This window comes from Nannospalax galili, unplaced genomic scaffold, assembly GCF_000622305.1.
Source record: "Nannospalax galili isolate Female #2095 unplaced genomic scaffold, S.galili_v1.0 scaffold346, whole genome shotgun sequence".
NCBI classification, from domain to species: Eukaryota; Metazoa; Chordata; class Mammalia; order Rodentia; family Spalacidae; genus Nannospalax; species Nannospalax galili.
The window spans coordinates 4993791-5012955 of NW_008357637.1; the positions used below are offsets into that span (position 1 = coordinate 4993791).

General features: G+C 39.4%; 1 protein-coding gene across 1 annotated transcript in view; it reads right to left on the bottom strand.

Annotated features, from left to right (window-relative positions):
- Nucleotides 1-19165, bottom strand: part of Atf2 (activating transcription factor 2) — a 108432-nt gene that overhangs the window by 66127 nt on the left and 23140 nt on the right. Inside the window, 1 exon segment of the mRNA XM_008855300.3 lies at nt 12504-12578. Within this exon segment, the coding sequence (XP_008853522.2) occupies nt 12504-12535 (32 nt within the window). The 5' untranslated portion in view covers nt 12536-12578.

The following is a 19165-nucleotide window of genomic DNA, read 5'->3' on the forward strand; positions in this document are numbered from 1 at the left end:
CATATGGCTAAAGTACTATGGAAGACTCTTAAGCACAAATATAGAAGTGAAATTTATTTCAGTCTCCAGAGACCTTTTCGCCCAACAAAAGAATTAAAATAGCATAGTCTGAAGGAACTGTTTTCCAGTACCTCCTTTAAAAAATATATTTTTTATTTTATGTGTTAAGAGTGTATTCGCCTGCATGTATATAAGTGTGCCCATGTTGTACAATGGCCACCGAGGTCAGAAGAGGGCATTGGATCCAGGGTAACTAGAATTATAGATGGTTGTTAGCCACTAAGTAAGTCCTGGGAACCGAACTCAGGTCCTCTGTAAAAGCAGTCAGTGCTCTTAACCACTGAGGCATCTCTCCAGCCCTCCCCCAACCTCTTTTCTTTGAGACAGGGTCTAGCTGGCCTAGAACTCACTATATAGACCAGGCTGGCCTCAATTTCACAAAGATCCTCCTGCTTTTGTCTCCCAAGTATTGGAATTAAAGGCACTTACCACCACACCTGGCCTTCAGTAACTCTTGCAAGTAGCAAAATATGCAGATACTAATTTTCTTTATATAAAATTGGTAAAGTATTTGCATATAGCCCAAGTACATCTTTTTATACTTTAAATCTTTAGATAACTTATAATACCTTAATTTAAAAGCTTTGTAAATAGTTTGTATACTATATAAGTGTCTGGTTGGCAGAATCAGGTGGTGCCAAGGGTTGCCTGTAATAACACAACAAATTCTTTATTTCTAATGATCTCTCTTTGAACCTGAAGTTTCTAACTTCTTGTTAGAGGTATAGCTGGAATCAAAACAACCTTACACCAGGCATGGTGATGTGCATCTTCACTCTCAGCTCTCAGGAGGCAGAGGCAGGTAGATCTCTGTGAGGCCAGCATGGTCCACATAGTGACTTCTAGGTGGCCTGCATTTAGGGAGACATTGTCAGAAAAAAAACAAACAACTCTTTCCTCCTGTATAGCAGGAGGCCTCCAAAGATGGCACGGACCCAGAGCCCTGGGATTCAGCGAGAATTCACTTCACTTCTTGGTCCACAAATAGCCTGCCAAAAGGAGCCCAAGCCTCCGTACCCTGCTTGCGAGCCCAGTGACTGCTGACAGACTGCATGGCACGGACCAATCAGAAAACGATATGCTGACTAAAGGGACTTGGGGGCGGAGAAAAGGGAAATATAAGGCCTGTCCCCTCCTGCATTAAACAAGCCTGCAGCACCTCGCCTAGAGCGCTTGCTTCTACCCAACTCCTGGGGTCTGTGTGTGTCATGACTCTGTGCCTCTTGCCCCTCCTAATCGGCAGGGGACCCGATCCAGGTTAGGGTCTTCACAGCTGGCCTGAAGAGAACCCGCAACACTCCTGATGGATCAAAATTTTGTTACAGGACTGTCACTTTTTAAAGACTATTCTGGTTCCTGCTAATCATTGCTTTAAGTTTTCAAAGTAAATATAACATTCACTGAGAATATAAAAGGGTTCTAGGGATCATAATTAAGTCATAAAAATTTGTGAAATGTGTGAATAAAATTTTGAGTGCTTACCCAGTGTGATGGCACATGCCTTTAATCCCAGCACTTGGGAGGTAGTGGCAGGTGGATCTCTGTGAGAGTGAGGCCAGCCAGCCTGGTCTACATAGCAAGTTCTAGGCCAGCTGGGGCTACAGAACCCTGTCTTAAAAAGAAAAAAAAAAAGAAAAAATAAAATTTGATTGCTTTATCCACTCTAATTGTCACAGTCTACGGTCAATTTCATATTGCACTGGTAGGTACAGAGATACCATTTGAGAAAACATTGGTCTACACTTCTTTCTTGGTCCAATTCATAAAAAGTTTAGAAGTATACGTGAATAATAAAAAAGCTGAACAAACTGAAAATCATCAGCTCATATTCATCAGAGTTGGGATCACTGAGCAAACAGTTACCCAGAAAAGTGAGGTCTAGGACAGATCCCAAGAGTCATCACTTACTAGGGGTGGAAGCATCTGCTGGAGCCAGTACTAGCAATAGAGTAACTGTAGCTGACCAACTAACCGCCAGAAGTTCAGTGTAGACTTAAGTAAAACCCATGGACCCCACTATTGAGATTAATAGGGGACATAATCTTGTTTTATTTATAGGTCCTCTTGATAAAGATTGGGGGGGGGAACAACAACTCATGCTTCTAGCAAGAGCAGGAAAAAAGCAACCATCTAGAAATATGCCTAAAACAAGTATTCCCAACCAAGGACAATTTTTAAAAGAAACTCTGCTCAGAGCTTAATTGACCTAGGGTCAGGGAACACCCAACTCTAGCTCTCTTACTCTTTCTGTCTTCCAAAGGTGAGTGGGCAAAGCTAAGAACTGCTGGGCATGGTGGCCCACGCCCTTAGTCCCAGCACTCACGAGGCAGAAGCAGGCAGATCTTTGTGAGATCAAGGCCAACCTGGTCTACATAGTGAGTTCCAGGTCAGGTGGGGATACAGGGAAACCCTGAAAGCCAAAAAAAAAAAGAAAGCTGAGATGTGAGAAGAGCTTGTAAGGGGCACTGGGCAATCTTAAGAGAACAGAATGCTATGGTTTCTTGCCCTTCTAAGATCAGGTGTAAGACGATTACACAATATAATTTCAACAGGGCAAAAATGTTCATCTAACATTATCTTATTTTGACAGTTGTAAAGCATAGCTGCAAATTTTTTGCACACTCCCCATCCTGAGTTTGTTTCCTTCCTTTAAATATGGGTGGGTTTATAATTACTTCAACAATAATGTGGAAATGACACAAGGATAGGCCAGAAGTCTTACAGCTTCTGCCCTGGCCATCTAGAGCTAGTACACAGGACATTCTACCTCAGAATCTTGTCATTGTGATGGGAGAAGGCATTCACATCTTCCACCTGAAGGCTTACTCATCACAAAGCAGAGACAAGTCATCCCACTGTATCCTGTCCAACTTCCCAACCTACTGAAGCTGTGAGCATTGTAAGTTACAACTAGGTTTGGAACATTTCTTCTTGATATCTGTGATTTACCTCAGTAATACATCCTTCTAGTGCTTAAAAAAATTAAAATATCTTATTTTTATTTTATTTTATGTGTGAGTGTATTCCCTGCATGTATGTAAATAGACCCATGTCATGCAAAGCCCACAGAAGTCAGAAGAGTACATCAGATCCCATGGAACTGAGTTACAGACAGGTGTTAGCTGCTATGTGGGTGCTAGGAACTGAAAGCTGGTCCTCAATAAAAGTATATAAACATAGAAATTTGAAAGTCTGAACAAAAGTATTCTGTAAGATTGGTTATGACTAACCAACCACCAATGAAATTTATATAGATACAAAATAGTATGGCCTAGCATCTTTAAAACAGGACCCTTTACATTTTTGAAAATTAAAAGACCCCCCAAAGAAGTTGTTCATACAAATTATTGATATTGACAATATTAGAAGGTAGAATTAAGAAATTCTAAAAAATAAGTTTATCAAGGGATTTGGGGATTAAACTCAGCAATAGAGTGCTTGCCTAGCATGTGTTCTCCAGCACCATAAACATAAAAAACAAAACCCGAACTCACTGTACGTTACAAAGGATTTCGTGTGTGTGTGTGTGTGTGTGTGTGTGTGTGTGTGTGTGTGTTTTACAGGAGACCGAACAAGGGCATCATGCATTCTAGGCAGGCATTCTATCATTGAGTTATATCCTTAGCTCAAAAAAAGTGTATTTTCAAAATAAAACAAAATTTAGTGAGAAAAAGAAGTTGGGTTTTTTGGGAGGGAGGGTTGTTCGTTTTACATATTTTACAAATCTTCTAATGTCTGGCTCAACAAAATAAGATGATTAGAGTCTCATATTTGCTTCTTTTTAAAGTGTGTGTGTGTGTGTGTGTGTGTGCGTGAGCATGTGTGTGTGCGTGAGCATGTGTGTGTGTGTGTGTGCTTCTTTTTAAAGTGTGTGTGTGTGTGTGTGTGCGTGAGCGTGTGTGTGTGTGTGTGTGTGTGTGTGTGTATACACACACCCAACAAGGCCAGAAGAGGGCATTAGATCTCCTGGATCTGGAATTGCAGGAGGTTGGGGTCACCTGACATGGATACTGTTAACTGAACTCAGGTCCTCTGGAAGAGCAGCAAATACTCTTAACCACTAAGCCATCTCTCAAGGCCCTTGCATTTCCTTCTCATAGTCAATCTATTACAATACTTTAGTCAGGCAGAGTCAGGGAGTAGCTCCCACTGTATGCTCTTAAAGAATTTTCAAAGTAAAAAAATGCAAATAACAGATCAGTATTATTATGAAAATGACTTTTGTTGTATGAACTTCTGAAAGGACCTGTGGGACCCATACAGGTCCTTGAACCACATTATACGAACTGATGGTAACCCTATAAAAAGAATGTATAAATCTCAGGGAGAAGCAGATGCTCCAGAATTTTTTGACACTCACTGTCAAATTAAGAAAGTTCCTTCCTCTCTCTACTTTCCAAGAAGCTTTTTGTTTTGTGTTGTTTCTTTGAGACAAGGTCTCTTGTAGCCCAGGCCAGACCAGTCTTGAACTCCTGATCTTCCTGCCTCTACCTAATCCAAGTGCTTGGATTAGTGTGCACCACTATGCTTGGCATGATTTCCTGAGAATTGAGTCATTCTAAATTTTTTTTGGGGGGAGAGAGGGGTGGGCCTTTTTGAGACAGGGTTTCCCTGTAGCCTCTGCTGGCCTTGAACTTGCTATGTAGACCAGGCTGGATTCACTCTCATAGAGATCTGCTTCCTCTGCCTCTCAAGTGCTGAGATTAAAGGGGTTTTTTGTTGTTGTTGTTTGTTTGTTTTTCCTTAAAAATGAATTTTAGGGGGCTGGAGAGATGGCTCAGTGGTTAAGAACATTGACTGTTCTTGCAGAAGACTCGGGCTCGAATCCCAGCACCCATATGGCAGCTAACAACTGTCTGTAACTCCAGTTCCAGGGGATCTGACAGCCTCTTCTGTCCTCGTGGGCACTGCACAACAAGGGTGCACTTACCTACATGCAGGCATAACACTCATACACATTTAAAAAAAAAAAGTTCTTTAAAAATTTTTTTTATTTCATGCTTTCTCTTTATTTACTGAGATATTGAGGTCAGCTGCTTTTGTTTGAATGTGATAAATCACACTGAATGATTTTCACTTGATAAACCAATCAGAATTTTTGGAACAACCCCACTGTGAATGTGGATGTCTCTCCTGGTTTTATTTAATATTTTGTTTAGGATCTTTACATTTATGTTCATGAAAAGTAACCTTGCTATATATCAGTTTTCTGATGGCTTTATAATTAGAGTTGGGAAATGTTAATTATTTTTAATTTTCCTAAAGAATCTGTGTAAAAGCTGGTATTAATTCCTCCTTAATATCTGAAGAATTCTCTAGTAAGCTATATGCACCTAGGGTTTTCTCTGTAGGGATGATTTAGGTTATGAATTTGATATCCTTAGATACAAACTAAAATTCTCAAGAAATTTTAAATCTATGCTTTAAATATATTGGCAAAATTATACATAACAGTCTCTCATTTTTTTTTCATGTCCAATAAATTCATGGTGATATCCTCTTTTAAATTCACAACACTGTTAATTTTTAAAATTAGTTTTGAAGGTTAATTTCTTATTAACCTTTACATTAACCTGAGGTTAATTCACTTCATTGTTATTATTAAATTTTTGGCTTTCCTCATTTATTCAATTATACCCTTGTTGTCTATTTAATCAATTCCACCATTATACCAAATCAAATATCTAAAAATTAATTGAAAAATGTAAACTACACATCTAAATTAAAAAAGAAATAAAAAGTCAAACCCAAAATTAAAAAATATTTCCATGAGCAATTAAAGGTCTAGAGAAATTGAAGAGATAACATGTTCACATATGCCGAGAGTTAATAAGATGGCAGTTCTGTTATCTCTTATAGATCAAATTTAATCAAAATCCCAGCAGGTTTTATGTGTCTGTGAGTGTTTGTATAGGTGAACTGATTCTAAGACTTAAAAAGTGTAAAAACCCACAAATAAACAAGGCAATCCTGAAGAACAATAATCAGGCCAAAGAATTTACATAACCAGACAGCCTATCAATAATTAAAACAGTCTAATGATAAACATATAAACCAATGGAAAAGAACGGAGTCCAGGAATAGACTCACATAGGTCACCTGATCTGTACAAAGGATTGGTTACATTTCAGTGGGAGAAGTAATGATCTTTGCCAAACTTGGTTCTAGAAATTTTAAATACCAACATTATCTGACTTAACTAGTAATTGTGGAATATTCCTTTCACAAAACTAGCTAACTGACCTCCTAGATAAATGTTCCCCAAAGAATACTCTACAGGAATATTAGAAATTATAACATAAATAAATAAGATGGGTGTGGTGGTGCACTCCTTTAATCCCAGCACTTGGGAAGCAGAGGTGGGCAGATCAAGTTCAAGGCCAGCCTGGTCTACATAGTGAGTTCCAGGCCAGCTGGGGCTACAGGGAGACCCTGTCTCAAAAAGACCAAAGTGGGGGGCAGTACCCATGAATAAATAAATAAATGGGTTGGAGAGATGGCTTAGCAGTTAAGCAGCTAAGAGCACTGGCTACTCTTGCAGAGGACCTGGTTCAATTCTTACAACCATTTATAACTCCAGTTCCAGGGGATCCAACACCCTTGTCTGGCTTTCATTTGCACTGCATGACATGAATGTACTTACATAAATACATGCTGGCAAAACACTCATAAAAATGAAATTAAATAAATAAATAATTTAAAAAAATTATATGTATCCAAATAAGTTTAGGAAATGTTGAAGTATATGACTTTCATTTTTCTATGTCCTTTCAGAGCCTTTAATGTTATCTAATAAGTAAACAAACAAAAAACCATGAATCTTAACTTCTACCAGTCTTACATCATACTATAGAAATTAAATCACAGTAGACCAGAAGGGCAAAGCAAAAGTTCCTAGAAGAAAAACTTGGTAACAATCTTCATGATTTTGAAGTATTCTAAAATTTTTTACACAGAACCCAAAAGACAATATTCATAAAGGAACAGATTTTCTCCCACATAATGTATTTTATTCTAGTCCATCTATACAAACATTTAGAAGTAAGGCAAAAATAATATGGGTAGCCTCATCCAGACAATAGTGTGTTCCAGAAAACCTTTTAGTTTGATATAGTTATACACTACAGTGAAAAAGAAAACATCAAAGAATGCATTTATCTAAAAATTATTGAACTACATGGAAATCACAGGATCCAAAGAAAGCCTAGCATCTGACAAAGTATTAATAACTTCTTTGAAAGACAAGCAAAGCATGCATCACAGCATCTGCAAACTAGCAAACGAAGGAGAAAGTTATGCATTTAATCTTCTGTTTTTGCCTAACTTACATTTCAGGAAACCAAACAAATGAAAAGTTCTTCATAGAATAATTTTGATTGGTATGTGCTGAAAGAATGAAGGAATTAGAAAATCTACAATTGAACCCCCAGTGAAATAATGGATCTGGACAATTATCATCAATGCATAATTTTTTTTTTTCCTAGCATGCTAGGCAAGTCTGTCACTGAAGTGCATCTTCAACCCCTTCTCCAGTGACTTTATGTTCCAGTAGTTTGTTGCTAATTCACATTTATCACCAATCACAAATTCAAAACAATTAGGAGAAAAGGTGATGAGAACTTTACAGTGGTTAAATCAAGGTGTAAACACATACCAGTCTTAACACCAAAGTTGAGATGAAATATTCTCCCTGGGGGCAAACGGAATGTCAGATTTAAATCTAATAAAATGTCTTTAGCTCCAAGTACAAGGATATACAGGACATAGAAAAACATGTCTACTATAACCACCACCAAGCCAAAGCTAACATATAGGAAAATCTACTAAAACAAACTACTCAGTCTCTTCAACAAATAAATTTCATGAGGAAATATGAAAAATAGAGGAAGGGAGGAACAATTGGAGCTTAAATGAAATTTAATGGACATACTAACCAAAGACATTTTTGATACCAATTCAAACATCTATAAAAAGACATTTATGGGCTGGAGAGATGGCTCAGTGGTTAAGAACACTGTTCTTGAAGAAGACCGGGGTTAGAATCCCAGCACCCACATGGCAGCTAACAACTGTCCCTAACTTCAGTTCCAGGGGATCCAACAGCTTCTTCTGTCCTCCGCGGGCATTGCATGACATGGGTGCACTTACCAACATGCAGGCATAACACTTATACACATAAAATAAAAATAATAGACATTTCTGCCAGGCATGGTGGTGTAGGTCTTTAATCCCAGCACTTGGGAAGCAGGATCAGGGGGATCTCTAAGTTCAAGGCCAGTCTGGTCTACATAGAGAGTCTCCAGGCCAGCTGGGGCTACAGGGAGACCCTGTCTCAAAAAGATACCCCCACCCCCTGCCAAAAAAGAGACATTTCTGTCTGCTCTCAGCAGACGACCAGAGAGCGCCAAGCCCTGGCCTCCCTTTGGCCTCCTTCTGGCATAAGGGCTGAGAATGCAGGGGATTGCCCAAGAGCCCCTGGATCCTGCCTCCACGTGGTGGTCCTTTTAATAAGATGATGCATTACAGCGGTCCCTCTGCATGAAATAACTACCATCATCATGACTTCAGCTGAGCCTGATCGCTAAACATCATCATAATTGGGCTTGATGACGGTTGTGCTCATTCATTAAGGGAGGGCCAAGCAGGGTCATTGGATCCTCACCAGATTATCCAGCCACTCTTCCCAGCCAAGTGTATGTAATTTGGTCCTAAACACACATGACCTCCTGGATTTGGAGAAGGCTAAAGTATACAATCGTGAAGTCTAGGAAGAGAAGGCATGACCCATGCTGGGTAAAGGCTGTCCAGTGTGCATACCCTTAGGACATACATAAACCTCAGCAACCCCTCAGTTATCTCAGTAAGTAAGCTCAATAAATTCATTGGTTCCCCAGTAAAACTTTAATCAAACATTGGCTTGACACTAGAACCTTAAAAGGGAATAAACATTGCTTAGCATCCCCAGGAAAAGAAGTCTCACAACAGATAGAAAATTTATGTTAATGCTATTATGTCTCATAATCATTAAAAAAAAAAGAAGATGCAAATGTAAAAGATGTTAAAAGGATATGATAATGGTGATACTTTCCAAAGTAGACAGAAAAAAATGAGAAAGCCTAAGCAAGTGATGAAGGTCTACGTAGGTTTCTTATGGTATACATAGGATGAGACAAAAATAATACACACATAATCTTAAAATTCCTAAGGTCATATTTTAGGCAACAAGTTGGAGAAACAAAATATATATCTACTCAAGGTTTATCTGAGAATATTTGTTTTTTTACCCAATCTTCATTTATATAGCACATGATAAATTAAAACTACCAGATTGGTGGAACTAACCTTTTTGGATGTTCAACAGCTATCGTTTGAGGCCTAAACTAATGTGGTCAGAGGGACTTAAAGGACAGTTTTTACCCCTTGCCCTCCAAGACTAAGTTCCAAGAGACTATAGAACATCTCTCAAAATGTCCTGTAACTGGTCCTGTAACTGTGGTGAGTCACCTGTCCTCTTGTTCAGGGAGGCCATGAAGACCCCAGGAGATGGACTTGACGCAGTGTCCAGTCTACAAAGAGGAGGGTCAACTCAGAGGAAACAGCTCATGCATGCTTCCAAGTGAAGCGAGACATGGTCAAGCAGGACCTTTGACTTATGTTCACATAGATGGAGCTGGTAAAAGAAAGGAGTCAGGAGCTCCTCCCAAGCCCATGTGACCCCTGAGATCCTCAAATGACCTAAAGTGTAAAAATAAATTGATTTATTTGGGCCAACGATATGGTCTTCAACACCCAAAAGGAAAGTATAGCTGGGCATGGTGGCACACCCCTTTAATCCCAGCACTTGGGAGGCAGAGACAGGCAGGTCTCTGTGAGTTCAAGGCTAGCCTGGTCTACATAGCAAGTTCCAGGTCAGCTGGGGCTACAGGGAGACCCTGTCTCACAAAAACCAAAAAAAAAAAAAAAAAAAGTATAACCAAAGAGTAAAGTCATCAGTCATATTTTTTTAAGAGTTCAAGGGATTACACTTGCCAGATAATAGGCTTAGTCTATATAAAAAGTTATTTAGACAATTATTTCTCATTGTTGATTTTGCTCCTAACCAGAAAATGCTTCTCATATGTAAGACTTCAAAGCCTGGTATCCAATATTGTAGTGCCCACCTGTAGCTAAGGGAGACAACCAGCTATTGTTCTAAAATGATGGATAAATTTGTTTTCTCCCCCTATCTAGAAGCCTTTGAGAGGGAACTGACACTGATTCTAACCACTCCAACAGCTATCAAAATACCTGAAAGCAAATCCTGAATCCATCACTCTAGAGTCCAAGCCTTGGAAGACAAAAGAAAAATGTGGAGGAACGAGGGATACTTTTGGAAGCTCTCATCAAGAAATTCCAATGGACTCTCATATGAACATTCTAGTTCCTTGTCTAGAACTTGTAATGCCAATTACTCTTGCCTTTACTTCTTCACATCTCCTATTCACAATTCAAGGACTTTCTTTTTCCCCTAGAGATAAGAGTCATGTGATTTGGGAGTCTTTTAGACAGATCCACTGGAGGGGTACTCCAACTGCCTCACCCTGCATCCCTGTTCAGCATGGAAGAAGCCAGAGTGGTCTGCGATCTGATTCCCTATGGGCAATTTGGGTAATCTCTTCAGAAGATGGTATGATAAGAACAGGAAGTAGGAATTGGCTAGGCAGTTAGGGTAAAAAAACCCCAAAGAAAAGTAGCCAGTTTCTTGGCTAAAACTCACAATGTCCTTGGGCCTCTTAGCAACATACTCCGTTCCAAAGGTCAAAAATGTCAAAAATATTTAGGAGCTTTTATCTAATCCTTAAAATATTTTAGGGTTACCTCTTGAGAGGGAAATAGAGTAGCCAAAAGCCCCACTTAAAAAAAAAAAAATCAAAGAAGAAGAAAGAGTACCTGAGGTTATCAGAAAAAAAGTGATGGGGAGATATGGGAGGAGTTGGAGGGGAGGATGTGGGCATGGATTTAATCAAAGAACCTTATTTCCATGTATAAAATCAAAATAAATTATTTTTTTTTAAAAAACTTTTTTTTTCTGAGTTTTTACCCTAACTGCTTAGCCAATTCCTACCTCCTGTTTCTGAGTCAAGATCACTTTTCTACTTTAAAATTTCCACTTACAGCTCCTATTACTCCTTTCATCAACTTGTAGTTTGCTGTCTTAAGCACAGTATTGGCTGGTGTAACCTTATATTACTACCTGGGAAGTTAAAGCAAGAGGACTGTGCGTTCAAGGCCAGCCTGGGCTACAAAGCAAGGCTCAGTCTCCAAAAAATTTTTTAAATACTTGTAGCTTTTTGGTTTTGCCTTCTTTCTAGAAATTGCACATAGCACCCATATTTTATTCAATTAGTAATTCTGTACCATATAACTAAGAAAAAAGGAATGTGACCAAAAAAATTTGGGCAATGTTGAAATATACTTTTTTTAAAAAACTAAACTTTACAGTGCCTGTTTTTTTATCATGTCTCCCTATAGCCCTAGCTGGCCTGTAATTTGCTATGTAGATCAGGCTAGTCTCAATCTCACAGAGATCTACCTGCCTCCGCCTGTGCCTCCTGAGTGCTGGGACTAACACCATACACCCCCACACCTGGCTATTTTTTTAGAATTAAAATAAATATGTTTTATTTATTATTTTTATGTGTGCTGCCTGCTTGCATGAATGTAAGTGTACCCGTGCTGTGCACAGCCCACAGAAACTAGAAGAGGGCATCAGATCCCGTGAATGGCTGTTAGCTGAATGTGGGTGCTGGAAACTGAATCTGGGTCCCCTGCAAGAGCAGCCAATGCTCTTAACTACTGAGCCATCTCTCAGTCCCCTTGGAGCTCTTAAATGTCTGGAAGAATAGTCACTATAATGGTATTTTGGCTACAGTTATTTATTATTTGAACCCTTACTCTCATATTTTATGTGACTAGTGTTACCTAGAACTCATTTTAGAAGAAATCAAAACCCTAAAACATGTTTTGGCTTGTATATTTGATGATCATTTTTTTTTGTTTTACCTTGTTTTTGAGATGAGTCTTACTATGTAGCCCTGGCTTGCCTTGAACTCACAGAGATTCACCCACTTCTGCCTCCTGAGTGCTGAGATTAAAGGCATGCACCACAACACCTAGCTGTTGTTTTAAACAAGATACTGCTATGTAGCCCTGGCTGCAGTGATTCTGTCTCTGATTCCATGTGATGGGACTACTGACCTGTGCCACCACACCATGCTATTTTGAGGCGCTTAACTTGATAATTTAGAAATTTTGAGTATCACCTGAATAACACACTAGTGAGAGGCTTTACATTTATGGAAAAAACACTGAAATATGTATCTAGCAGAAACAGCCTATGAAAAGTTTTATAACCTAAAACATGAGAAGTGGCTGAAAAATATTAACTTGTATTGTGCACATACCTGGCAGAATTCACATGTAACCTGAATTTCATAAGTTGAACAGCTTATCACGTTCTCTTTTTCATGGCAAGGATACTGAAAAACAAAATAGTTTCGACACTGTTAGGCATAGTACCCAAGTACTCCTTGAAATGCATTTATTTAGGAAATGAAAGCACTGAGATAACTAACCACTGTCATCAAAAAAAAAAAAAAAATTCAGTTACTCTTAGGAATTTTTAATGACACAGTAGTTCTGAATATGAATATCTATATAAACACATTTATCGCAGGTATTAACATTTCCAATTCCACCGAAAGGTTAAGAAAGGAAGTTATTTAATTCAGTCTTTAGGGTTACAGTTGACCAGCAGTCATTAAAGCACTAACTTTTCACTTTTCAAGTCTGACAAGAAAAATAAGATCTAAGCCAGGCATGGTGGCTTGTACCACCATGCTTAAAAATCGTTGCTCAAGGGAGGCTAAGGCAGAAGGACTGAGTTCAAGGCCAGCCTAAGCTATAAAGAAAGACCTTGTTACAAAACAAACAATTACCCTCACCCTCCTCCACAACTTAATATTTCAAATTTTATAGTCAAATCTTTTAATTAAAAAAATAAATACACACACACACTCACACTTGTGATCAGGTTGTAAGCAGAACTCATCAAAATTTGTCCTTGAACATAGCTGATCTATATAAGCAGCTCTTTCATAATTTTATAAGTTGCTTATTATTAGTTTAAAAATAAGCACATCATACTGAAACTAGCAAGGTAAGTGGCCCATTAAAAAAAAAAACCCTGTCAACTCTTTATATTATTTTGGTGTATGTGTACATTGTGTGTGCTGTGTGGTGGTGTGTGTACCATGTATGGTGTGACTTGTATGTATTCAGGTACATGTGCACTGGTGTGCACATACATGTAGAGGCTAGAGAATCTTCCTTGACTGTGCTCTCATTTTTTGAGATAGGGTTTCTCACTAAACCTGCAACTCATCAATTCAGCTAGGCTGTCTGGCCAATGAGCTTCAGGGATCTACCAATCTCTGCCCTACCTCCCCCTAGTACTGCGGTTATAGATGTGTGCTATTGCTTGGTTTTTTTTATGTGGGTGCTGGGCATCTGAACTCATGACCATATGCTTGTGCAGGAGCCACCTGAATGCTGTCTCCTCATCCCAACTCTACCAACTGTTCATCTTATATATACTAAAACCCCATCAAGTGGTAAATACGGTAAACCACATTCTGATCAGAACAAGTTAGCAGTGTGTGGAGAAAATATTTCTTATAACTTTGCTTGTGTGTGATTTCAAGAATGTCTTGCTCAGAAAAGGCAGATATTTCTATGCAGAAATGTGTAACTAGCTATAGTTTGAGTCCTGAAGCAAAGGCTGTCCTGGTCTAGGAAACAGGAAGAGGAAACATTCTTTCCTTGCCCCCGGTAAAAGTGATTGTGGGTTCCTTTCTCCACAACTTCACATTAAGACTCAAAACTACTCTTGAATATTCTAAAGGTAAACCTGATTATCCACCTAGTAAATCTTACTAGCTTCAACCACTAAGAGGCTTTACCTATACTGAGATAAATCTGAGCTACTTTTTCTGTTTCCTCATCTCCTGCAAAGTGCTACTACTGCTAATACTCCATAACCCATCTGACATATCAGGTATCTCACTATCTTTTAAAAATGACCATGCATTTGCATATTCTCTTCCTACTATCCCAAATATACCCTCTCAGATAAATGCTGCCTATATTATCTGATCTAGGCCCAGTTTGAATGACAGTTCCTTTGTGATACCTTCCTTGTAATACAAATTGGTAATTTTTTCAGAACCTATCACTTTTACCTGGGGCAAGGAAAGAAAGTTTCCTCTTCCTGTTTCCTAGATCACAAAAACCTTTGCTTCAGGACTCGGAACTACAGCTAGTTACACATTATTACTACTATTATTTATTAGTGTGTGAATGCTGGGTTTGATGTGTATGTGTGGGCATACATGCAGAGATCAGAGAACACCCTTGTATAGCTGGTTCTCACCTACTTTGATGTAGGTTCTTGGGATGGATCTCAGGCCTTCAGCCATAACAGAAAGTGCTTTACTCACTGAGTCATCTCATTAGTCCCAAAAGCTCTTACTAAGTTTTCTGTATTAAGCTTTGTGTACAGCACCCATATTGGGTTTTAGGGTACAATTTATTACATAATATACATATTTCTTCTACTCTATCCCAAATAAACCATAAGGAATCATAACAGTAAAAAGGAAATCAAAACTGGCTCAAAGCCTGGTTGTAGCACTCATGAGAGACACAACCACATCCAGAGTTCTGAACCTTTGAGTTCTACTTCCCCAATAACAAAAATTGAGCAATACCATCTACCACCTTACAAAGTTGTATGCATTACAAGCAAGATATATAAAGCATCTAACACAATGTTTGGCACATTTGAATACCTGACAGAATTCTAGCTGCCAAATGTGACTACTGTTAATATAAAGCTGTCCTAAGCATACTTTTATCTACACAGTGTCTTACTTGCTGACAGCAAGCACAAAATAAATGTTCAATTATTAACTCAAAAACTACAACTTGAAGTGTTTAGGTTCACATTTACTTCTTATATAAGGAACAGCTCTTTACCTTACCTCAAAAAGACTGCCACCCTCCATATCTACAATGTAACCACTATACCTAAAGCTCACAGAACACAGAACAAGGGATGAAGAGAGCACTAATGCATCTTTCAATTCTCATCAATGAAGCTCCCTGAAACAACAAAGGTCCAGGAAAATAAAAGGTCACAAATGGGCAAAACGTAGAGAATAAGAGTCTACAGAATGTGGGTCCTTGAACAGGACTCCTATATTAAAATCTTTCCACCCAGGGCTCAGGGACCATTGCGGAAAACTGGGTGGAAGGACTGTAAGAGCCAGGGAGAAGGTGCTTGACCATACGGAAATAGTCCTACAGACTCCTGGCACTCTTCTCATACGAAACTACAGCAATGGTGTCAGTATGCACAAGACCCACACAAACTCAAGCAGACAAAAACCCAGCACAGAACTGTGGAAATAGACAGCAGGCCCCATTCTTAGTCAATCATTGGCAGTTTACTACTGCTAGGTGAGGAAAAGCTGATCTTAAAGGAAGGAACTCTAGATAGGTTGACTAGACCCTCAGTGGATGAACTTCCACTAAGTAACATCTGAGGTACTAACTTGACAGGATAGGCCTTAACACAAATGGCAGAATGTATGAATTCAAATGGAGGAGGGGGGACTATGGGAGGGAGCCAATGGGGAAGGGCAAATAAAGATGGGTAAATTGTTCTGTATAAAATATACAAAAATTTGACCTCCCTCTGCTTCCCTGGGCCTACAGGACCCACAGGTCTCTCTCTGACCCGCAGGCCTCTCTCCAAGGTAAGTCCATTACGCCCTCCTTGCCTTGAGTCCCCCAGCCTCATTAACCCTCCCAATCTCCCCCGCTGGTCTCCCCTAGTTTGGGCCCTGTCCCATTCCTTGTCTTCGGGCCCCAGACCCCTGGGGAACCAATACTGCTTCCTGATCCTTTTCATCCAGACCAACGTAGTGCCTTCTCTGGACCCAAGAGAACTGCTTCTAGGCCTGGCCCCGCCCTCACCTCCCTCTGCTTCCCTGGGCCTGAAAGACCCACCCCAGGCCTCTCTCCTCCCACAGGCCTCTCTCCAGGGTAAGTCCATCGTGCCCTCTGTGCCTTGACTCTCCCAGCCTCATTCACCCCCCCCCATCTCCCCTGCTGGTCTCTTCCTCCTAGTTTGGGCCCTGCCCCATTCCTTGTCTTGGGACCCCAGACACCTGGGGAACCAATACTGCTTCCTGATCCTTTTCATCCAGACCTACATACTGCCTTCTCTGGGCTGAAGAGAACTGCTACTGGGCCTAGCCGCGCCCTCACCTCCCTCTGCTTCCCTGGGCCTGCACCACCCACCAGCCTCTTTCTGGGAGGTGGGGGCTGACCTTTCCTCTTCCTTTGCATCCAGACCAACCCAGCTCCTCAGTGCAGGCCCCAGGAGTCCTTGGAGCCTCTTCCTGCCCCACCTGCCTTTGCATCTCTGGGTGGCATGGCCACCAACTGCCCTAGACCAGCATCTTTCCTGGGCCTGGCTCCCAGGCCAGCCCAACCCCAAAATTCCTGAGGCTAAAATCGTTCCTGGAGAGATCCAGACCTTAGGAGAAAGCCTGAAAACATCTGACCCTCATCTGAATTGAGCCTCTGTGGGAACTCCTGAAGACAAAAGCAATCTGGCCACTCCAATATAAAATCAAAAGAGAGAATCAGAAGCTTAGACGAACCAGCTTTTCATTCCCAAAAAGAATAAACATAAAGTTCACAAAAAGAAGCAGACCTAAACTTAAAGGCCTGAGTATCACACAAGAATCAGAAACTACAAAAGAAATTCACATATCAAAATCACAAAGAAAAAATAACAACATGAGAAAATAAAATAACATATCCCCACCAAATACTAATAGTCCTCTAGAGGAGTACAAGGAGAACCCCCTAGAGATAATGCTGAGAAACCAAAATAACATATCCCCACCAAATACCAATAGTCCTCTAGAGGAGTACAATGAGAACGCCCTAAAGATAATGCAGGACATGGAACTCAAAAGATCAATTATAAATATGATAAAAGAATTCAATGAATTTAAAGAACACACACAAAAAAGAAATCAAAAATAACTAAAATAAGATTGAGATAAACTTCTGAATGAATTTACAAGAGATAGAAACATTGAAGAAAACTGAAAACAGGTTGAAGAAGTAAGTGCAAAACTCAATAACAACAGAAACAACAACAGTGGAAATCTTCACCTCTAGAATGAATGAAATGGAAAACAGAATATCAACACTGAAGAATAAAGTTGAAGAATTGGACAACTCAAGCAGAGACTATAAAAAAATTTTAATAAGAAAGCACAAGAATGCAATATGCAGGAATTGTATGACACCATAAAAAGACCAAACTTACAAATCATAGGCACACAGGAAGGAGAATACCAAAATAATAGCATGGACCAGATCACAACAGAATCATAGAAGAAAAATTTTCAAAATTAAAGAAAGACATGCCCATACAAATACAAGAAGGATATAGAACACCAAACACACAGGACCAGAAAAGAAAGCCTCTGTGGCACATCATAGTAAAAACACTAAACATACAAAACAAAGAGACAGTTCTGAAAGCTGCAAAAGAGAAATGGCAAGTCACATATAAAGGAAAATCCATTAGGATTACAGCTGACTTTTCAGTGCAAACTATGAAAGCCAGAAGAGCCTGGACCAAAGTATTCCCAGTTTTAAATGACCACAGATGCCAACCCAGATATGCTCAGCCAAAATGTCTATTATAGTCGAAGGGGAAAGAAAAATCTTCCATGACATAAATAGGCTGAAGGAATTCATGTCCACAAAACCAGCCCTTCAGAGAGTTCTGGAAGCAAGACAAACAGCTGAAGAAAGGAATGACTATACCCAAGGGATTATAGAAGGAAATCCAATGAAGGTATAACTGTGGAAAAGTACAGCGATATCAAGACTAAACAGAAATAAAAATGACAGGATTCAATACCCATCTTTCATTAATAACTTTAAATATTAATGGACTGAACTCCCCAGTCAAAAGACACAAGACTATGTGAATGGATTAAGAAACAAAACCCATCCTTTTGTGGTCTGCAAGAAACTCATCTCACCTTCAAGGACAGACACTACCTCAAAGTGAAAGGATGGAAAAAAATATACCAAGCAAATGGCACTAAGAAAAAAGCAGGTGTAGCAATTCTAATATCTGACAAAATAGACTTTAAACTAAAACTAATCAAAAGAGATGAAGAGGGCCACTTCATTCTGAATAAAGGAACAATGAATCAAGAAGATATTACTATCATGAACATATATTCACCAAACTCTGGTGCACCCAACTTCATAAAAACAATACTACAGGACATTAAGACCCAGATTAACCCCAAATCATTAATAGCAGGCGACTTCAATACCCCACTATCTCCATTAGATAGGTCAACAGGGTAGAGAGTTAACAGAGAGACATCTGAATTAAACAATACCATATATCAAATGGACTTAACAGATATCTACCGAGTATTCCACCCAAACACCAAAGGACATACTTCATAAAAACAATACTACAGGACATTAAGACCCAGATTAACCCCAAATCATTAATAGCAGGCGACTTCAATACCCCACTATCTCCATTAGATAGGTCAACAGGCCAGAGACTTAACAGAGAGACATCTGAATTAAACAAAACCATATATCAAATGGACTTAACAGATATCTACCGAGTATTCCACCCAAACACCAAAGGACATACTTCATAAAAACAATACTACAGGACTTTAAAATAAAAGTATTCCTGGAACTAAATGGAAAGGACAGTACAACACAAAACTTCTGGGACACGTTGAAAGCAGTCCTTAGAGGAAAGTTTATAGCTCTAAGTGCCTAGTCATAAAAATCGTAGAGAACACAAATAAATGACTTAAGGTTGCAACTCAATACACTTGAAAAGTAACAGCAAACAAAACCCAAACCCAGTGACAAAACACTCTGACCACTACCAACTTGGGGAGGAAAGGGTTTATTCAGCTTACATCTCCCA